At 42.5% G+C, this 16,056-nt stretch overlaps 1 protein-coding gene across 6 annotated transcripts; it reads left to right on the top strand.

Moving 5' to 3' along the window:
* On the top strand, positions 1-14,742 carry TRMT10B (tRNA methyltransferase 10B). Of its 6 annotated transcripts, XM_081103512.1 has the most exons (11): positions 1-66; positions 1,739-1,886; positions 3,905-4,040; positions 4,172-4,374; positions 4,784-4,892; positions 5,510-5,634; positions 7,895-8,047; positions 9,091-9,169; positions 9,592-9,659; positions 13,056-13,179; positions 13,747-14,742. In XM_081103512.1, the coding sequence occupies exons 4-11, from the start codon at positions 4,189-4,191 to the stop codon at positions 13,851-13,853; spliced, it is 951 nt and encodes a 316-aa protein (XP_080959638.1). In that variant the 5' UTR covers positions 1-66; positions 1,739-1,886; positions 3,905-4,040; positions 4,172-4,188; the 3' UTR covers positions 13,854-14,742. The 6 variants fall into 6 exon arrangements, with proteins under 6 accessions (XP_080959638.1, XP_080959637.1, XP_080959640.1 ...); XM_081103511.1 differs by having other exon boundaries at positions 3,905-4,374; XM_081103514.1 differs by lacking the exon at positions 3,905-4,040.
* Positions 14,743-16,056: the final 1,314 nt, after the last annotated feature.

Below are 16,056 nucleotides of genomic sequence, written 5' to 3' on the forward strand. Positions count from 1 at the left end.
GGACCGGAAGTGGGTCAGGAGGCGGGGCCTGACGTGCCCTGCTGCTGCGTGAGGTGCTGGGATCAGGTACCCCGGGTCTGGTGGCGGGGCGGGGTAGGGCCTGGGGGTCTGGGGGCCTGGGGTCCTGGGGGTCTGGAGTCTGGCCCCTGAGTGCTGCCGCGTTTGCGGATAGGGAAGACGCCGGGGAAACAGCGTTTCACAGTTGTGTGGCCTGGTGTCCCGCACCTTGGTGCCTTCCCTTCCTGCCTCCCCTTGCACTCGCAGCCAATGGGCCAGGCGGGGTACCTTTGGGCCTGGGGTCTAAAGATGCCAGAGGCGGGGAGTAGCTTCCGTGGACTAAAATTTAGATTGAGAAAATGACAGGAGCATGCCAGCAGAGGATGCTTCGCACGGGGAAGCTGGCTATTGAGAAAGTGGATGCATTAATTCAGCTAGCGAGTATTCATTGAGCATCTACTATGTACCAAGCCCCTTTCTAGGCATAAGGATACAATAGTGAACAAAGCAAACAGAACGCTTGGTCACGTGTAAGAATGGGGACGCTCCCACAAAAACTAAGTAAAATATATGCCACGTTGGATAGTGACAATCTGAAGTGAGAAATGTAGTTACATAATTAACTCGACTAGAGGAAGAATATTGGAGGTACAGAGAACAGCAAGGGCAAAGGCCCTGGGGTGAGAGTATCCTTGGTATGTTTGAGGATCCGCAAGTAGATCAGGTGGCAGGGGACAGTAGACGGGGGAGGTAGACCTGAATGATCCGTACAGGCCATTGTAAAGATTTTGGCTGTTTACCGTAAGTGAAATGGAGATCCAGAGTGGTGCTGAGCAGAAAAGGGATGATTATCAATCCCATAGGATGCTTTTATTTTGCAAGGCTCCGTATTGAGTGCTGGGAGTGTGCCCTGAATTCTTCATCCTCTCTTTTCTGCAAGTGTTTGTAATCTGGTGGGGAAACAGGCAGACCAGCTGTCATACAAGGCTGAGTCAGGTCATTGCAGCCCCACAAAAACAGAGTATCAACCCCGAATCCTCAGCAAGTGCTATGAAGTCAAGTGCTTAACTATTAGTTAAATGAGTAACTAACTAACCTCAGTACCCAGCACTGGACCCTTAATGAGGCTCAGAAAACATTTTTTTTTAATGAAGAAGTAAAATGCTAAATGTGGGCATAATGTCTCACATGAATTGATAGATCTGTGCTTCCGTGATGCCCTAAGGATCACTAGGTGGTAAGCTTCAACTCACTATGCACTGAGCTTCTGTTCTGTGCCAAGCCTGTGATAGCTAGTGAAGATACAAAGATGAGCAAGATGTGGTCCCTGTCCTCGGGAATGCCCAACCTGCTGTGTTACAGACTCGTCTGGTAGCGGTTGGAGTTGCCTCCATTTGATTTTCAAGATCACTGTCTCCCACGTTCCTGGTCTGAAAAGCATTCCCAGGGACTATAGGAATTCAGAGAGGTCAGAGATATAAAGAGTGGGGATAGGAAAGAAGGAAATGGAGGCAGGGGTAGTAAAACTCTGTTTATTCAGCAAGTATTTATTTAAACACTGCTGTTCAAAGATTTTTTGTACTGTTCAGTGTTTAGGTAGATGTAGTTACATATTCCTTCTGAAAAAGAATTCAGTTTGGTAGGAGAAAAAAGATGAGCATTAACCTTCCAATTTTTAAAACAGCAACGGAAAACTGCACCCCCTCCCGCTACTTCACCCCTGTCTCTCTTTTCTCCTCAGACAGACTTCTCCAGTGAGGACATTCATTGCCTCCCAGTCATTCCCCAAAAGGTCCTGACACAGAGGAGGAGCTCCATGAATATTATTTCTTTATTTTAAATTTTTACCATCCCTTTACTCTCATCCTGTGTGAGTCTTTTGTTCTGAGGTGGGTCTCTTTTAAATATATTTTTGTTGATTTAGGAGAGGAAGGGGGAGGAAGATTGAGCCCGCAAGCTGGGTATGTGCTCTTGACCAGAATCGAACCCAGGATCCTTCAGTCCACAGGCTGACGCTCTGTCTACTGAGCCAAACCAGCTGGGGCCAATGAATGTTTACTGACTCAATGAATGGACAAACACAGATAAGAATGCAAAATACTGTGGAGTTCAGAGGAGGAAGAGACCACATGGCTGTTAACAAACTAGCATTCATTTAACATTTGTTTTCAGGTTGTTAGGTGTTGGACCAGTTTCTTTTAAAGTTTTCGTTTGTTCTTTTTTGAATGCCTAAATGCAGAAAAATGCAGATGACACTGATGGTTGGCATAGAAAGTGTGTTCAGTCATCTGGAGGGAGCGAGGTATCTTTTTTAAAAAATTGTTTTTTATTGATTTCAGAGAGGAAGTGAGAGGGAGAGATAGAAACATCAATGATGAGAGAGAATCATTGATTGGCTGCCTCCTGCACACCCCCTACTGGGGATCTAGTCCACAACCCTAGCATGTGCCCTTGACCAGAATCGAACCTGGGACCCTTCAGTCTGCAGGCCAACGCTCTATCCACTGAGCAAAACCAGCTAGGGCTGGATATCTTTTGTTAAAAAAGATATTTATAACTAACATCACTATTCCTATGTGAACAGTGCAGTGCTTCTGAAATGTTTCAGAATAACTTGGTATTTTCCTAATTTCTCTAGATTATTATGTACACTATTACATTTTTTGTATGCCATAAACTCATAGTGACACAGTCAATGGTATATATACATATACTAAACTGTGTACTGACTATTAAAGAACAGAGTTTTAAGCAAAAGTAAACTCTAGCCTTGGGAGGAAAATGAACATAAGTTTCAAATCTTAAAAATCTCTCTACTCTAAATAAATTATGGCTTAAAAAATTTAAAGATTAAGATAACTAACAGAAACAAAAAATAAAATGGGGTTAATTTTGTTTTTAAATCCTCACCCAAGGATATGTTTCTATTGACATCAGAGAGAGAGGAAGGGAGAGGGAGAGTGACAGAAACAGCTATTGGTTGCCTCCCGTACATGCCAACCTGGGTATGTGCCCGGACCAGGAATTGAACCCAAACCCTTCGGTGCAAAGGACAGTGCTCCAACAAACAGCCACACTGGCCAGGGCAAAAGGGGTTAATTTCAGTATTTGAATTCTAGTGTTTCATAGGGAATTGATAAAATTCAGAGTTGATGAATCAAGAAGTAATGGTGTAAACATGTGATTTCAGGTTAAGGGGCTAATCACCAGAACTAAAAATGCCTGGTTAACAAGAGTTGCCTCTAGAGGTGGAAAGGGTCAGAATGAGGATCATGACTTTTATCATAAAAATCTTTTTACCATGTGGATCATATTACATAGATTTACTTGTTCAAAAGTAATACTTTTTCTAAGTTGGTGGTAGCACATGGACTCAGGAGCCGCCACAAGCAAGGGTCATACCATTCTTTGTGACACCTGTAGACTAGAGAGCATTTTTACTCATCTTAGGGATATCGAATACCACTTTGAAACTGTGACATTCATTAGGAGTGCTATTAGAGTGGTTCTCTATATTTTTCTTCCTTAGCACTTCGAGGGATAGTAAACATTCCCGCTGGTGACTGTGGCTTTCTGGTGCAATGATACTGAACTGAGATGAGGGAATGAATATGTAATTTGGAAAAACAAATTTTGATAGATCACCAGCAGCAACCTAGATGGATCCTTGGTTGGTTTGGGGCCACTCTTTGCCATATCTTTTGGCTCACTCTTCATCCTCCAAGGATGCCCAGGACTTTGCATATAGTAGGTACTCAATAAATACTTGCTTTTCATCATAAAGGAATGGTTTTGAGAATAAACTGAAACAGAGGGAAGGTGGCTTTTGCCATCTCTGTCCCACCCTCAACTCACGAGTGGATTTCAAAGAACATGATAAATAACTTGGTTTTCTCTGTCACCGCAGCAGTGAGTCACCGATTGCTGGGAGGTGTCAGGATTGTGCTTGTGTTCTGAGAGGTGGATTTGGCTCCCTTACTACTGAAGCGTTTCGGTGCTGACTCATTTCTCTGGAAGACACACGTACTTGTCAATAAACCCATGTTAGTATTTTACGCACTTCTCCTTCAGTAACACAAGAACGCTGCCTGCCACTTGGACGTAGGGGACTAGCTCTGTAAGTGCCATAATGTAATGCCTCACGTAGTTGTGCCTTTTCCAACCTGGGTGAAAGGGCAGCGGGCCACGCACATGGACTGGAAGTCGGAAGGGAGCGCTCAGAAAACAGAGTCACAGGTGCTGCCGGAGCAGGAAGTGATCCCAGAGGACACGGGCGAAGATGGCGTCTCTGAAAGCTTCCAGCTTCTGCAGATGGATGTGGGGTGTGAGCCTCGGGAGAGGGAGACCCTGCCCACGGACAGCGCCACCTGGTGCTCGGTGAGTGCAGTGGGTGGCCATGGGCTGTGAGGTGATGGACGGTCCCAGAGACCCCAGTTCTAAGGGGAGATACCAGTAACAAGAAGACTGGGAGTGAGTTTGGTGTATCCCAAGGGTTGAATTCCCTGCTGACCGGTCTAAGGCTTCAGATCAAGAGGTGTGTTTGATACACCTCAGAAGGGTCAGAAAATCCAAACTCTCCTTTGGGCCTGACAGGTCACACGTCTTTCTGGGGCTCTGGTTTCTCTAAACACAATCTAGTCCATCTCTGTTGTTAAATCTACCATCCTTTTTCTCTCCTACTTTTATACCTAAATTTAAAAAAAAAATAAGTAACTGTTTCTAATATTCATTTTCCCTTTTGGTGCTTATGAAGTTTTCAAACATTTTGTTTTCTGGATGACCTAAGAAAAATGTCCAAAGAAAACAGAGACACTGGGAAAAGATAGTTGCGGCAAAGAAGAGCAAAAGAAAGCAAGAAAAAGAAAGGAGAAAAGCCAATCATACAGAAAATTCAGGTAACAATTAATCAGGTTGTTGGTATAATTATATTTATTTGTTAGCAAACTGGTATCTGTATGTTCCTAGAAGAATAGTAATACTGTTTTTAAGTAAAAACAAACATCTGGGAGGTGAGACCTATAGTCCCATTTTGTTGGGAATCAAGGTATCAAAGAAAACAAAATTGAAGTCTGCCTTTCAGATGTAAACTATATAGCGTACATATGTGTTTATAAGCTCAGAAGTAGAAGGAATGGTACCAACAGCTATGTGCTAGGTTCAGTGCTAAGAATTTTACCTTGACTACCCTCAAGGGTAGGTCTTTTATTATCCCCATTTTGTAGGTGAAAATACTGAGGCTCAGAGAAATTAAATAACATGCTTAAGCTGATACGAGTAATAAATGAACAAACTGAACTTAGATTTAGACCCAGCAGAGTGCTCCAGAGCCCACAGTCATCACCCCTCTGCTATACCTAAACTGCCTGATGAATGAATACCTGGCACAAACTTCAAGTTTCTAGTTTCTCTTCCTATGCAAATAGTACTCACCTGGCTGGGGAGATTTGTTTCTTACTGAATATTATTCCTCTGTTTTCCCACTTACATATTTTTTCTGATATTTCCACTCTAGGCATCTACCCCCAGCACAGCAAACGTTTTCTGAGATCCTTAACCAAGGAGAAACTTTTGGAAGCCAAACATTCAGGACCAAGACTCTGTATCGATTTAAGTATGACCCACCACATGTCTAAGAAGGTAGAACATCCACTAGTTTCCAAATTCCTGATCAACCCTTTGCCTCTGTGTTGATATGTCCCCAGTCTAGTTACAGCCTTTCAGTTTCAGTTCTCCAGAGACGAAATCTTTGGTCTTCTGCTGGGGAGAGGGATATTTGCCTGGTTCTGTGTTGTGTGGAGATAACCTGGTAGCATGTCTTCCTGCAATGTATGTGTTTTAGTGATCTCCCACTCACCCTACAAGTTCTGGGGTTCTGGGGCTGGCTGAACACATGGCACTCAACACTGAACAGATAAGATGAAGAGCAGTTTATTAGTCACACTAGAGGCCCAGTGCACGAAATTCACGCACGGGTGGGGTCCCTAGGCCTGGCTGGCGATCAGGGCCGATCGGAGCCAGGCCAATTGGGGCCCAAAGGCTCCAGCGGGGTCGAGAGAAGAAGCGACGGGCTAGGTGCAGAAGGAAGGGACACCAACGCCCCCATTGGCGCCCCACCACTGTGAGGGTCACACCTCTCCCCCTTCCTTCCCTCACTTGCTGTGCTGCCACCATGGTGGGTGGGTGGGAGGGATGAAACCAGCCCCAAGGCCCTCCTGTGAAAGGGGCCGTGTCTGCCGCCACCACCTGCGGGAGGTTGGCCAGCAGGGGGAGATTGGCTGTGGGAATGCACTGACCACCAGGGAGCAGCTCCTGTGTTGAGTGTCTTCCCCCTGGTGGTCAGTGTACATCGTAACAACCAGTCATTCCAGTCATTTCGGTCGTTCCGGTCGTTTGGTTGTAACAGTCGCTTAGGCTTTATATATATAGATATACTCAGCCCTGGGGGAGGATGGCATTGCATGCCATGCAGGGCCACATGGGAACAGAATGAACAGCCAGGCACTGTGGAGGCACGCTCTGTAGTATCAAGAGGGTGGGTGCCCCTGCTTCCTGCAGGAAGATGGGATTGGTTGTTGGAATAATTCTGTGGGCTGGCAGGGAATTAAAACCCACTGCTCAGGGATAATCAGGAACTACACCTCTCGTCCCTTGGATAAAAAGGATTGTTGGCTATGGGACCTTATCCGTGGGAGCAGAGTTGGAAGAGGAACTTGCAGTTGGGCCATTCAAGGCTCACCCAATTTCATTAGATATCAAGGCAGCAAACCTTATTGGGCCTTAATTTTAGGCCTTAACCTACAAAACAAATTTTTCTATTTCCCAATACCCCTGTTGTATTAGTACTAGTGGTGGGGCAGGGGGCCGGTGGTCCTTCAGCCCGGCCTGCACCCTCTCCAATCTGGGACCCCTCAGGGGATGTCTGACTACTGGTGGGATCAGGCCTAAACCAGCAGTTGGCCATCCCTCTCGCAATCCGGTACCGTTGGCTCCTAACCCCTCACCTGCCTGCCTGTTTGATTGCCCCTAACCACTCTGCCTGCCGGCCTGCTCCCCCCCAACTGGCCCCCCCTGCCGGCCTGCTCACCCCCAACTGGCCCCCCCCGCCAGCCTGATCACCCCTAACTGCCCTCCCCTCCTGGCCTGATCGCCCCTAATCGCCTCTGCATCAGCCCCGCCACCATGGCTTTGTCTGGGAGGACGTCCAGAAGGTCTCCCGGTCTAATTAGCATGTTACCCTTTTATTAGTAGAGATATGCTAGGGTTTGCCTGTTTTTCCGAGAAATTAGGAAAATTGAAGATTTGTAGGAATCTCTAACTACAGCCCTCTGAAAAGGTCAACCAAGGATTTTCTACTGTTTCTATTGAGATACCAGATTAAATCAAACTCACAGCCTTTTCTCCGCTATGAACAAAAGCAGGCCAGACTGTGAGGTCTTCTGAATCAGGATGGAAAGTTAAAACTCCCAATCCTTTACATCTCCTAGAGTAAGGGAGAAGGTGCCAAGTTTGTTTGATGGAGAATAAAAATTCCTGCATAGTAATCTAGCCTCTCTTTAATAAATACAAACATCACATGGTAAGATTTTAGATAAAAGCTAAAAGAACAATTTCATATATCATATTAGATATGTAACCACAGGTCCTGAAGGAGGGGGCGGTCTCAGTTTTCCCAATAACTCACTGTTTCATTACCTCAGTTGTCATCTATAAGGTGATGCCAGGGGCGCAATGCGTACTCACACATGCATGTACTCACTTCTGGAGTGAAGGGGGTCATTCTAGTTCATGAGATTTTCCAGAGTAGCACTCAGTGAACTTACTGAGTAACCATTTATTGACAGTGAATTTAGAAAAAGAGGGCATGTTTCCACCCTAAGTTGTTCTTACTTCTTTGAAGGAACTAAGCAGGCTGGCTGGACAGATCCGAAGGTTGTATGGTTCGAATAAGAAAGCGGACAGGCCATTTTGGATCTGCCTCACTGGATTCACAACAGACAGTCCCCTGTATGAAGAGTGTTTGAGGATGAATGATGGCTTTTCTAGTTACCTGGTAAGCCTCATTTTGCATATTATTTGAATTGTCATCTATAAATAGGTTGTGAGGTAATTTTTTTACTTTTTCATATTTTGAGAAATTGTGTTTTCATTATTACAATCTAAATTTTTTTTTTTAAATTTAAGAACCACTTATCAGTTCTTATATTTAAATTTTTTCTTCATTCCACCATGTTGGCAAAAAGTATATAGGACTGTATTTTGTGTCCTATATAATGTATGTAGACTGTGTACTCCAGGGATGTTTTGGGGAAATGCCATGAGTCCTTTCTTGTTCTCGGCGATGCAGAATTAGGAAACAGTTTTGGAGGAAGAGAAAGAATCCTTATGGAAGTAATATGGATTTAAGATGAGTTTTAGGGAATACCAAGTTGATTTTCAACTTTCAATGGGATCTCATACGTGTAGTGATTAACATACAGGCAAGAATCCAGATCAGTCCCTAAGAAATGCCACTAAACATGCCCTTGTGTAGCTGAGACTGGGCAGTGTGGCCTCTCCCAGGGAGGCCCATCGAGGCGATGAGTGTGAAGAGTGCCCCATGCAGTGCTGCACCATCAGTCATGGTTGCTGTTACTGTCTTAACAGTCCCTCCCGTAGTGCAGCCGTTTCCAGCCTTACTTTCTGCTGTGCATGTTTGTTGATTCCTGCACGTGAACCAAAGAGACCCAATCTCAGGGCCATGTAATCCCTTGTCCATGCCTTCCTTAGTATGATTCCCTCCACTTTGAGTCCTTCTTCCTATTATGTCAGTCTCACCTCTTTTCAGAAACCCAGTTCCAGCATTCCCTTAGCTACAAGGTTGTCTCTGGGGTGTCCCTCCCTCATCCGTAGTCCTGGGGTATGCTCCCTGTATGTCTGTTAGGGCCCCATATACTTTCTGCCTCATTTCGTAGGGTTGCATGTCTGTGCCTTTCTACGTCCCCTCCCCAGCTGAGCACTTTCTAAGAACAGGTTGTCAGACATATAGCCCCTTGCTGCACCATGGGCTATGTCTTAACCTAGTTCACAGTACATTGGATTATTCGTATTTTTCAGCTAGATATAACAGAAGAAGACTGCTTTAGTGTATTCCCCCTGGAAACCCTTGTGTACCTGACTCCTGACTCAGAACATGGTAAGTTCTTGACTGCACAGATCATGTAGCATTGTATCGAGCTAGTTTCCCTGGTCAGCTCCCTCCATTGACCCTTTTGGATCAATTAGATATATATCATCTATTTTAGAAAATCATCTATGTCACATAATTTTCAAGTTTATTGATATTAAGTTGATCTTCATATTCTCTATTTCACATTCCTTTGTAATTTTAATTTTGTCTCCTTCCTGAATCCTAATGTTGATTTGAGCCTACTACCTTTTTACCTTGGTAAGATATGCCAAAGGTTTATCTATTTAATTGTTTTTTCAGAGGATTAGAAAATCTATCTTTGTTTTCTATTTCATGAAATTTCTACTTTTATCATTCTTTCCTTTTACTTTTCTTTGGATTTAGAAATTATAAAGATTTGATCTCATTAGCCTTCATTTCTTCACTAGCTCTTGAAGATGTTGATCTAAACACAGTTTACATCCTTGGTGGACTTGTGGACGAAAGCATTCAGAAGGTAAGTGTACATTTTTTGGCTGAAAAACTGTATTCTGAAAAATGGTCCTTATTTGTAGAGACACCTACCCTGTAATAATCTTACCCAAAAGGCCTAGAAACACTAAGGGAATAAGAAGAAGGAGCCCTAACTGGTTTGGCTCAGTGGATAGAGCGTCGGCCTGTGGACTGAAAGGTCCCAGGTTCGATTCCGGTCAAGGGTATGTACCTTGGTTGTGGGCACATCCCCAGTAGGAGGTGTGCAGGAGGCAGCTGATCGATGTTTCTCTCTCATCGATGTTTCTAACTATCTCTCTCCCTTCCTCTCCGTAAATAGCCAATAAAATTTTTTTTTTTAAAAGAAGAAGCAGGAGCCTATTCTGCCTGAGTTGGCCCTTCCTCGTGTGAAATTCACTCTCTCCTCCTCAGCAATGTAAGCCGTGCTTTCCTGACAGAACCCAGGCTGGGAATGTTTGGTAATTACATCAGTAGCCACTGTGGAACTCCTCTCCTCTCCTCTCTTCATTTCTGTAAGAATAGCTCTGATCTTGACCAAGGAAGTATTGCCTCAGCATTCTTACTAGCTGTGTGTTCTTGGTGAGAGAGTAGTTTGCACCTTCTTAGCCCATCTTCCCTGCTGACATAAGTCTTATAAGCTCAACCTCAATAGTACTTGTCCAGATTTCTTTTGTTGAATTGGAATTGTATTGGCATAATTGGAGTTTTTTAATGTGTTTCTAGTATATAAATATTTTTTGATAATTTTGTTTATTTTTCTAATTAGCATTGCATAGATAATAAAGAATGATGTAATAGTTAAAATGTATAAAAAGGAGAATAAGTCTCCCTCCAATCCTTGTCCCCCAGTGTCCCCATTTGAGAAAACCAGTTTTCTTGTGTATCCCTTGATAGTCTATGATCACACAAGTATCTGTTTGATATATGCATATATTTTTTTTCACATGAGCATATTTTATATATTATTTCATCTATGTATAAGATGCACACATATTTAACAAGATGATATTTAACTGAATTGCATTTATTCTAAAATAGTCATTGTTCTCTGACTTCATAGTGATAATCTAAAAAAATGGCAGGGGGACTCTTAAGAATGCCAGCTAAGAATGAGAAATGCCTAGAATTCAGAAATCAGTATTTTGTCACTGCTAGGGCAATCTTTGATTCAGGGATTGATTGAAGGAAAGGTTGGGGGAAACTGACTACTCACATGGTCTCAAAGTATCACCCCACAAATTGCAATGTACCATTGCAATGAAATGACATGGGAGGTCACCATCTTAACCAAGTGATCAAAATTAGAATCACCAATAGTGACATTAGGTACCTCCTGATAAGATGGAATCTCACCTGAGAAGTATTCCTACTAGAAAATGTTTAAATTTAATTTAATCGTGAGGAAACAGATCTAGAATGTGAGACATTATGCAAGAGAACTGGGCCAGACTTTCAAAAAAGCCAGTGTAATAGTAAAAACTAAAATAGTTGGAGTGGGGGGGGGGGGCTGTTTTAGTTTAAGGGAGATTAAAAGACAACAGTTAAATGCTGTCTCCCATAGCAGAGTGGCAGCCCCTTTTTGGAGGCAGCAAAGTCTAAGGATCAGTGAGTATGAGCTATAGATGTAGTTTTGACACAGCATCTTACCTTCTTTCTCCACCAACATTTAAACTGAAAAATAAGTGGCACAGAGACTTGTCAGATGAATGGAACTTTTTGGTTGTTACTGGAATTTGGCTTCTTAGAAAAATGTCTCTTCAAGAGGAATCATTTTATCTTTAAATGTTCAGAGAACAAACACTAGACAGTAGTCTCCTCCAGGGCAGCATCCAAGTGTCCTACTAACTTTTAATTCTATACGCTAGTTCAAAGTGGTTAAAAATAGACTTTCAAAAAAAAATAAAAGACAATAATAGCTCATATATGCAAGGAGTGTTGTCCTTCAAAGAAGTCCTTTGAATAACTGTACCCTTATTCCATCCGAATCACATTACTTAAGACATGTTTGGAAGTTCTCTATTGGAACTGTGTCTCAAGTGAGTCTGAGAGGGGTGTAGTCCAGGTATCAGAACAAAGAAGGTGCTAGGCCTGCTTCGTGCTGTTCCAGTTGGTTAGACCATACTTAGGTGCCCAGTCAATTATGGGACCGTCAATGAAAGGACATTGAGCTAAAACAAGTTCAGGAGAGGTTGACCTGAATGACGAAGGGACTCAAAACTAAGTCATAGTCAAGGAAGTTGACAGAACTGAGACTATGAGTCTGGAGACTAGAGGATGCGTAGTGGCATGATCCTACTTGAAGTATCTGAATGACTGTCTTGTGGAAGGGCCATTTTACTTGCTTGCTGTGGCCCTGGGAGGGTAGAACTAGACAAATGAGTGGAAGTCTCAGAAAAAAACAACAGAAAACTGACTCAATATCAAGAATTTCCTGCCCTAGCTGATTTTGCTCAGTGGTTGGCTTGCAGACTGAAGGGTCATGGATTCGATTCCAGTCAAAGGCACATACCTTGGTTGCAGGCTTGATCTCCGGTCCTGGTCCAGTTGGGGCATGTGCAAGTGGCAACCAATCAATGTGGTTGGAGGGGAATAGTTAACTCTTGAGGTCCCTTCCAGACTTGAGTATGTTAATTATCCCAGTAATCTAAATCTTTCCCTTGAACCCTGGAATTTGCAAAAAGGTACCTTTCCAGCTTCTTATAAGGTAGCAAATATAAATTTCAGTTCATGATTCAGGGACATTTTTTTATATACACCTTTTTGTTTTTTAAAATGTACTTTTATTTCAGAGAGGTAGGGAGAGGGAGGGAGAGAGAGAAACATCAATGATGAGAGAGAATCATTGATTGGCTGCCTCCTGCACGCCCCACACTGGGGGTCAAGCCCGCAATCTGGGCATGTACCCTTGACCAGAATCAAACCAGGGCCCTTCAGTCCACAGGCCAATGTTCTATCCACTGAGTCAAACCGGCTAGGGTAGGGACATTTTTAAAGGGACAGTAATAGCCGAGCCAGGTGTAGCTCAGTGGCAGAGCATCGACCTAGGAACCAAGAGGTCACCGGTTTGATTCCCGGTCAGGGCATATGCCCAGGTTGTGGCCGGAATCGAATCTAGAACCCTTCAGTCCGCAGGCCAACGCTCTATCCACTGAGCCAAACCAGCTAGGGCTATCTGCAGAACTCTTAATTATCTGCAGGTTACTTTTCTTTTTTCCTTTTTTTAATTGAATTTATTGGGGTGACATGGTTAATAACAGGCTACTTCTTTTTAATACATTTATCATTAATTATAATTATAGATGAAATTAGAGTGATAAATGGGGATTTTCATAATTTGCTATGCATGAAAATATTTTCATGTATTATTTTTAAAAGAAAAATATTTAACTGTTATTTACAGAAGGTGACATTTCAAAAGGCCCGAGAACACTCTGTCAAGACAGCCCGCTTGCCAATCCAAGAATACATGGTCAGACGCCAGAATGAGAAAAACTATCATTCAGAGATATTGGCCATCAATCAAGGTACAGCTCACACGGCCCACGCTTAATGTGTTAATTCTGGTGCTTCTTTGCATCACGCCTAAGTATGAATGGCCTTGACGCAGCTTCCCCCCATGACTGATGTACTTGTACTTTATTGCATGCACTTTGTGACATGTATTCTGGCTTCTCAAAGCTATTTTTCATTTTCTTCCTAATTCCGATCTATGTTAAATACAGTTGAAATTGTTGCCTTGACCTAGAACGCCCTGCCTTTAACCCATCATTGACAGTGAATTCAGGATTCAGTTCACAGGCATTTTGGCTCCTCCTCTTCCTGTCCCAGGCCACATCAGAACCAACCCTTCCTTTGTATTGTGTTCCTCTCTGTTGCAGCATTGTCCATTTATATGCCTATATCTCTCAGTGTAGGCAGTGCTTGTGGGCAAGCAGGGCCTGTAGCTTTGCCTCTGTCTCCCCAGGAACTAATACCAGGTGTGGTACAGAGTAGGTTGGTTGAATATTCAAGAACACCCTTTTCATTAGTCATTTACTAGTTCTTTTTTTCCAGTGTGTGGTCACTGTGTTTTCTATTTACCTTTCTAACAGTATTTGATATCCTGTCCACTTACTTTGAGACTCAAAACTGGCCTGAAGCATTGAAGAAAGGAGTTTCTTCCAGAAAAGGCTATGTTCTTCAGAACTCAGTGGAATGATGGACATCCTAAGAGTGCACCTGCAGGAGGTGAAGTTGCTGGAGGGGCCTTGACCAAAGAGGAGAGCAAAGTGGTGATGGCACATACTTGCCTTTACCTGACATCTCGGATCTTCATTAGGATGTTATTAATAACAGGGACCACATTTTATGCTCTTTTGTATCTCCTATAGTGCCTAGCTCACAGGAAGTGCCCTGTTTATCTTGACTAAGTAAAAAGTTTACATAACAAGGAATTAGCCCTTAAACTACATGGCTTTGGGTGTGTTAATTTATTTTTCTACATCTACTTGTGAAAAATCTACTTTTAGAAGTAGCTTAAATAATTAAATATTGTGATATCAAGAATTTAATTTTCACCAAAGTGGCATCATAAAGTTCTATGACTTTGTCCGACCTGCTCTGATCATGCTGATTTTCCCTAACTCAATAATGTGCTGTACATGTGCTTTTCAGGATCAGCCTGTCCTAACCTAGCCCTCTTTAAGCCCCCATAGCAATTTTCCCCACCTATGGCTCCTACCTTGTCTTCCCTGTGCTGAGTATGGGTGTGGAAGGCTTCTCTCTTCCTATAGCCTTCCTACGGGACAATTTGTGGGAGTATTTTTGTATCCTTCTGAGCCTTGTACAAACTAGATTTTGCACATACATCTGAATTATCAGTTCAAATTGAAAAGCAAAAACATAGTACTGGTAAGTCTAACTTGAAAATAGCCCTAACCGGTTTGGCTCAGTGGATAGAGCGTCGGCCTGTGGACTGAAAGGTCCCAGGTTCGATTCCGGCCAAGGGCATGTACCTGGGTTGCGGGCACATCCCCAGTAGGAGATGTGCAGGAGGCAGCTGATCGATGTTTCTAACTCTCTATCCCTCTCCTTTCCTTTCTGTAAAAAATCAATAAAATATATTTTAAAAAAAAGAAAACACATTGCATCTCACACAAGCATGTCAGAGAGCCTCTTATGATGCAAATCTCAGTGATCCCTTTTCTCATGTCCTACTTAGATACAGTTGCTTCAGTTACTATGGCCAGTTTATGTCGGTCAACTTATTTCTAAACTGCTAGCAAATTGAAAAAAATGTAACCTCTATTTCAAAAGAACCAAAAGGTTACCTCTGGGTTCTATCTCCTTCCTGTCACAATTTAATCTCCCAGGAACTATGAACTTGATTACTTAAGAGCAGCCTAGTCTTTAGGAAACATCTTTAGGAATACAGTGGGGCCTTGACTTACGAGTTTAATTTGTTCAGAGGTTCCGAGACCGAGCTCATTAACTCAAATTACTCTGCAAAAAATTGACAAAGACACAGCTGGTATCTCAAAAAACTTGTTAGTCGGGACACTCGTAAGTCAAGGCCCCACTGTACATAATGTTCGTTGGTCTTTATCAACATAGTTCTATAACCTATGCATCCAAAAGGGAGGACCCTCTATGAATAGGCCTCTGAGGTCTGTAACTCTTACCATATTCTCAGGGAGGTCTCTAACCCAAGAACCATTGACCTGGATCAGCTGCCAGGCTTCATTTTGGCCTCAAAAGGCTTTGCTTAAAATTCCAAATAACATAGAATTTCCTCATCTCGATCACAAACATCTACAATTTCTTCAAAACCTAGGTAGGTAGTTTTTTGTTTGGCTTCTAGGAAATGACCCTTGGCAAAATAAGACTTGGATGAACTTATATTCAGAGATCCTCATCATAGTGTTTTTTATAACAAAACAAGAAGCTGGACATTTCCAAAATATCCTGTAACACAAAAATGAAGCATTATACAACTATGGAATTTTTAATAGCAATCATGAAAGAAATATATTTAAATGTTTGAAGTGGACAAAGTATATTACAGACTAGTATATAAAATATAATTCTATAAATCCATTTTGAAAAACATATTCACATGTAGTGGTTGAGAATGTTGGCCAAGTTAAGCCTCAGTTTCTTGCACTAGGGAGTTGTCTTTTGCAGTTACTAAGAATAAATGAGTCAATCCAAACAAAACACTTGGAACAATACTTGATTTGTAAATATATGATAATAGTTAGCTGTTACATACTCACCACTACATAATAGGATTACAAGTGATTTTTGTTTGCTGCTTCATACTTTTTATGTATTCTACATTTTCTTTTTTTTAAAATATATTTTATTGATTTTTTACAGAGAGGAAGGGAGAGAGATAGAGAGTTAGAAACATCGATGAGAGA

Source organism: Myotis nattereri (genome assembly GCF_964212035.1).
Source record: "Myotis nattereri genome assembly, chromosome: 12".
Lineage (NCBI taxonomy): Eukaryota > Metazoa > Chordata > Mammalia > Chiroptera > Vespertilionidae > Myotis > Myotis nattereri.

Excerpts from the sequence above, each read along its gene's own strand:
- TRMT10B (XM_081103511.1), top strand. The coding sequence starts at position 4,132 with ATGCCTCACGTAGTTGTGCCTTTTCCAACCTGGGTGAAAGGGCAGCGG. Across the intron at positions 4,375-4,783 it reads ACAGCGCCACCTGGTGCTCG|AAAAATGTCCAAAGAAAACA; the intron begins GTGAGTGCAGTG and ends GGATGACCTAAG. Across the intron at positions 8,048-9,090 it reads ATGGCTTTTCTAGTTACCTG|CTAGATATAACAGAAGAAGA; the intron begins GTAAGCCTCATT and ends CGTATTTTTCAG.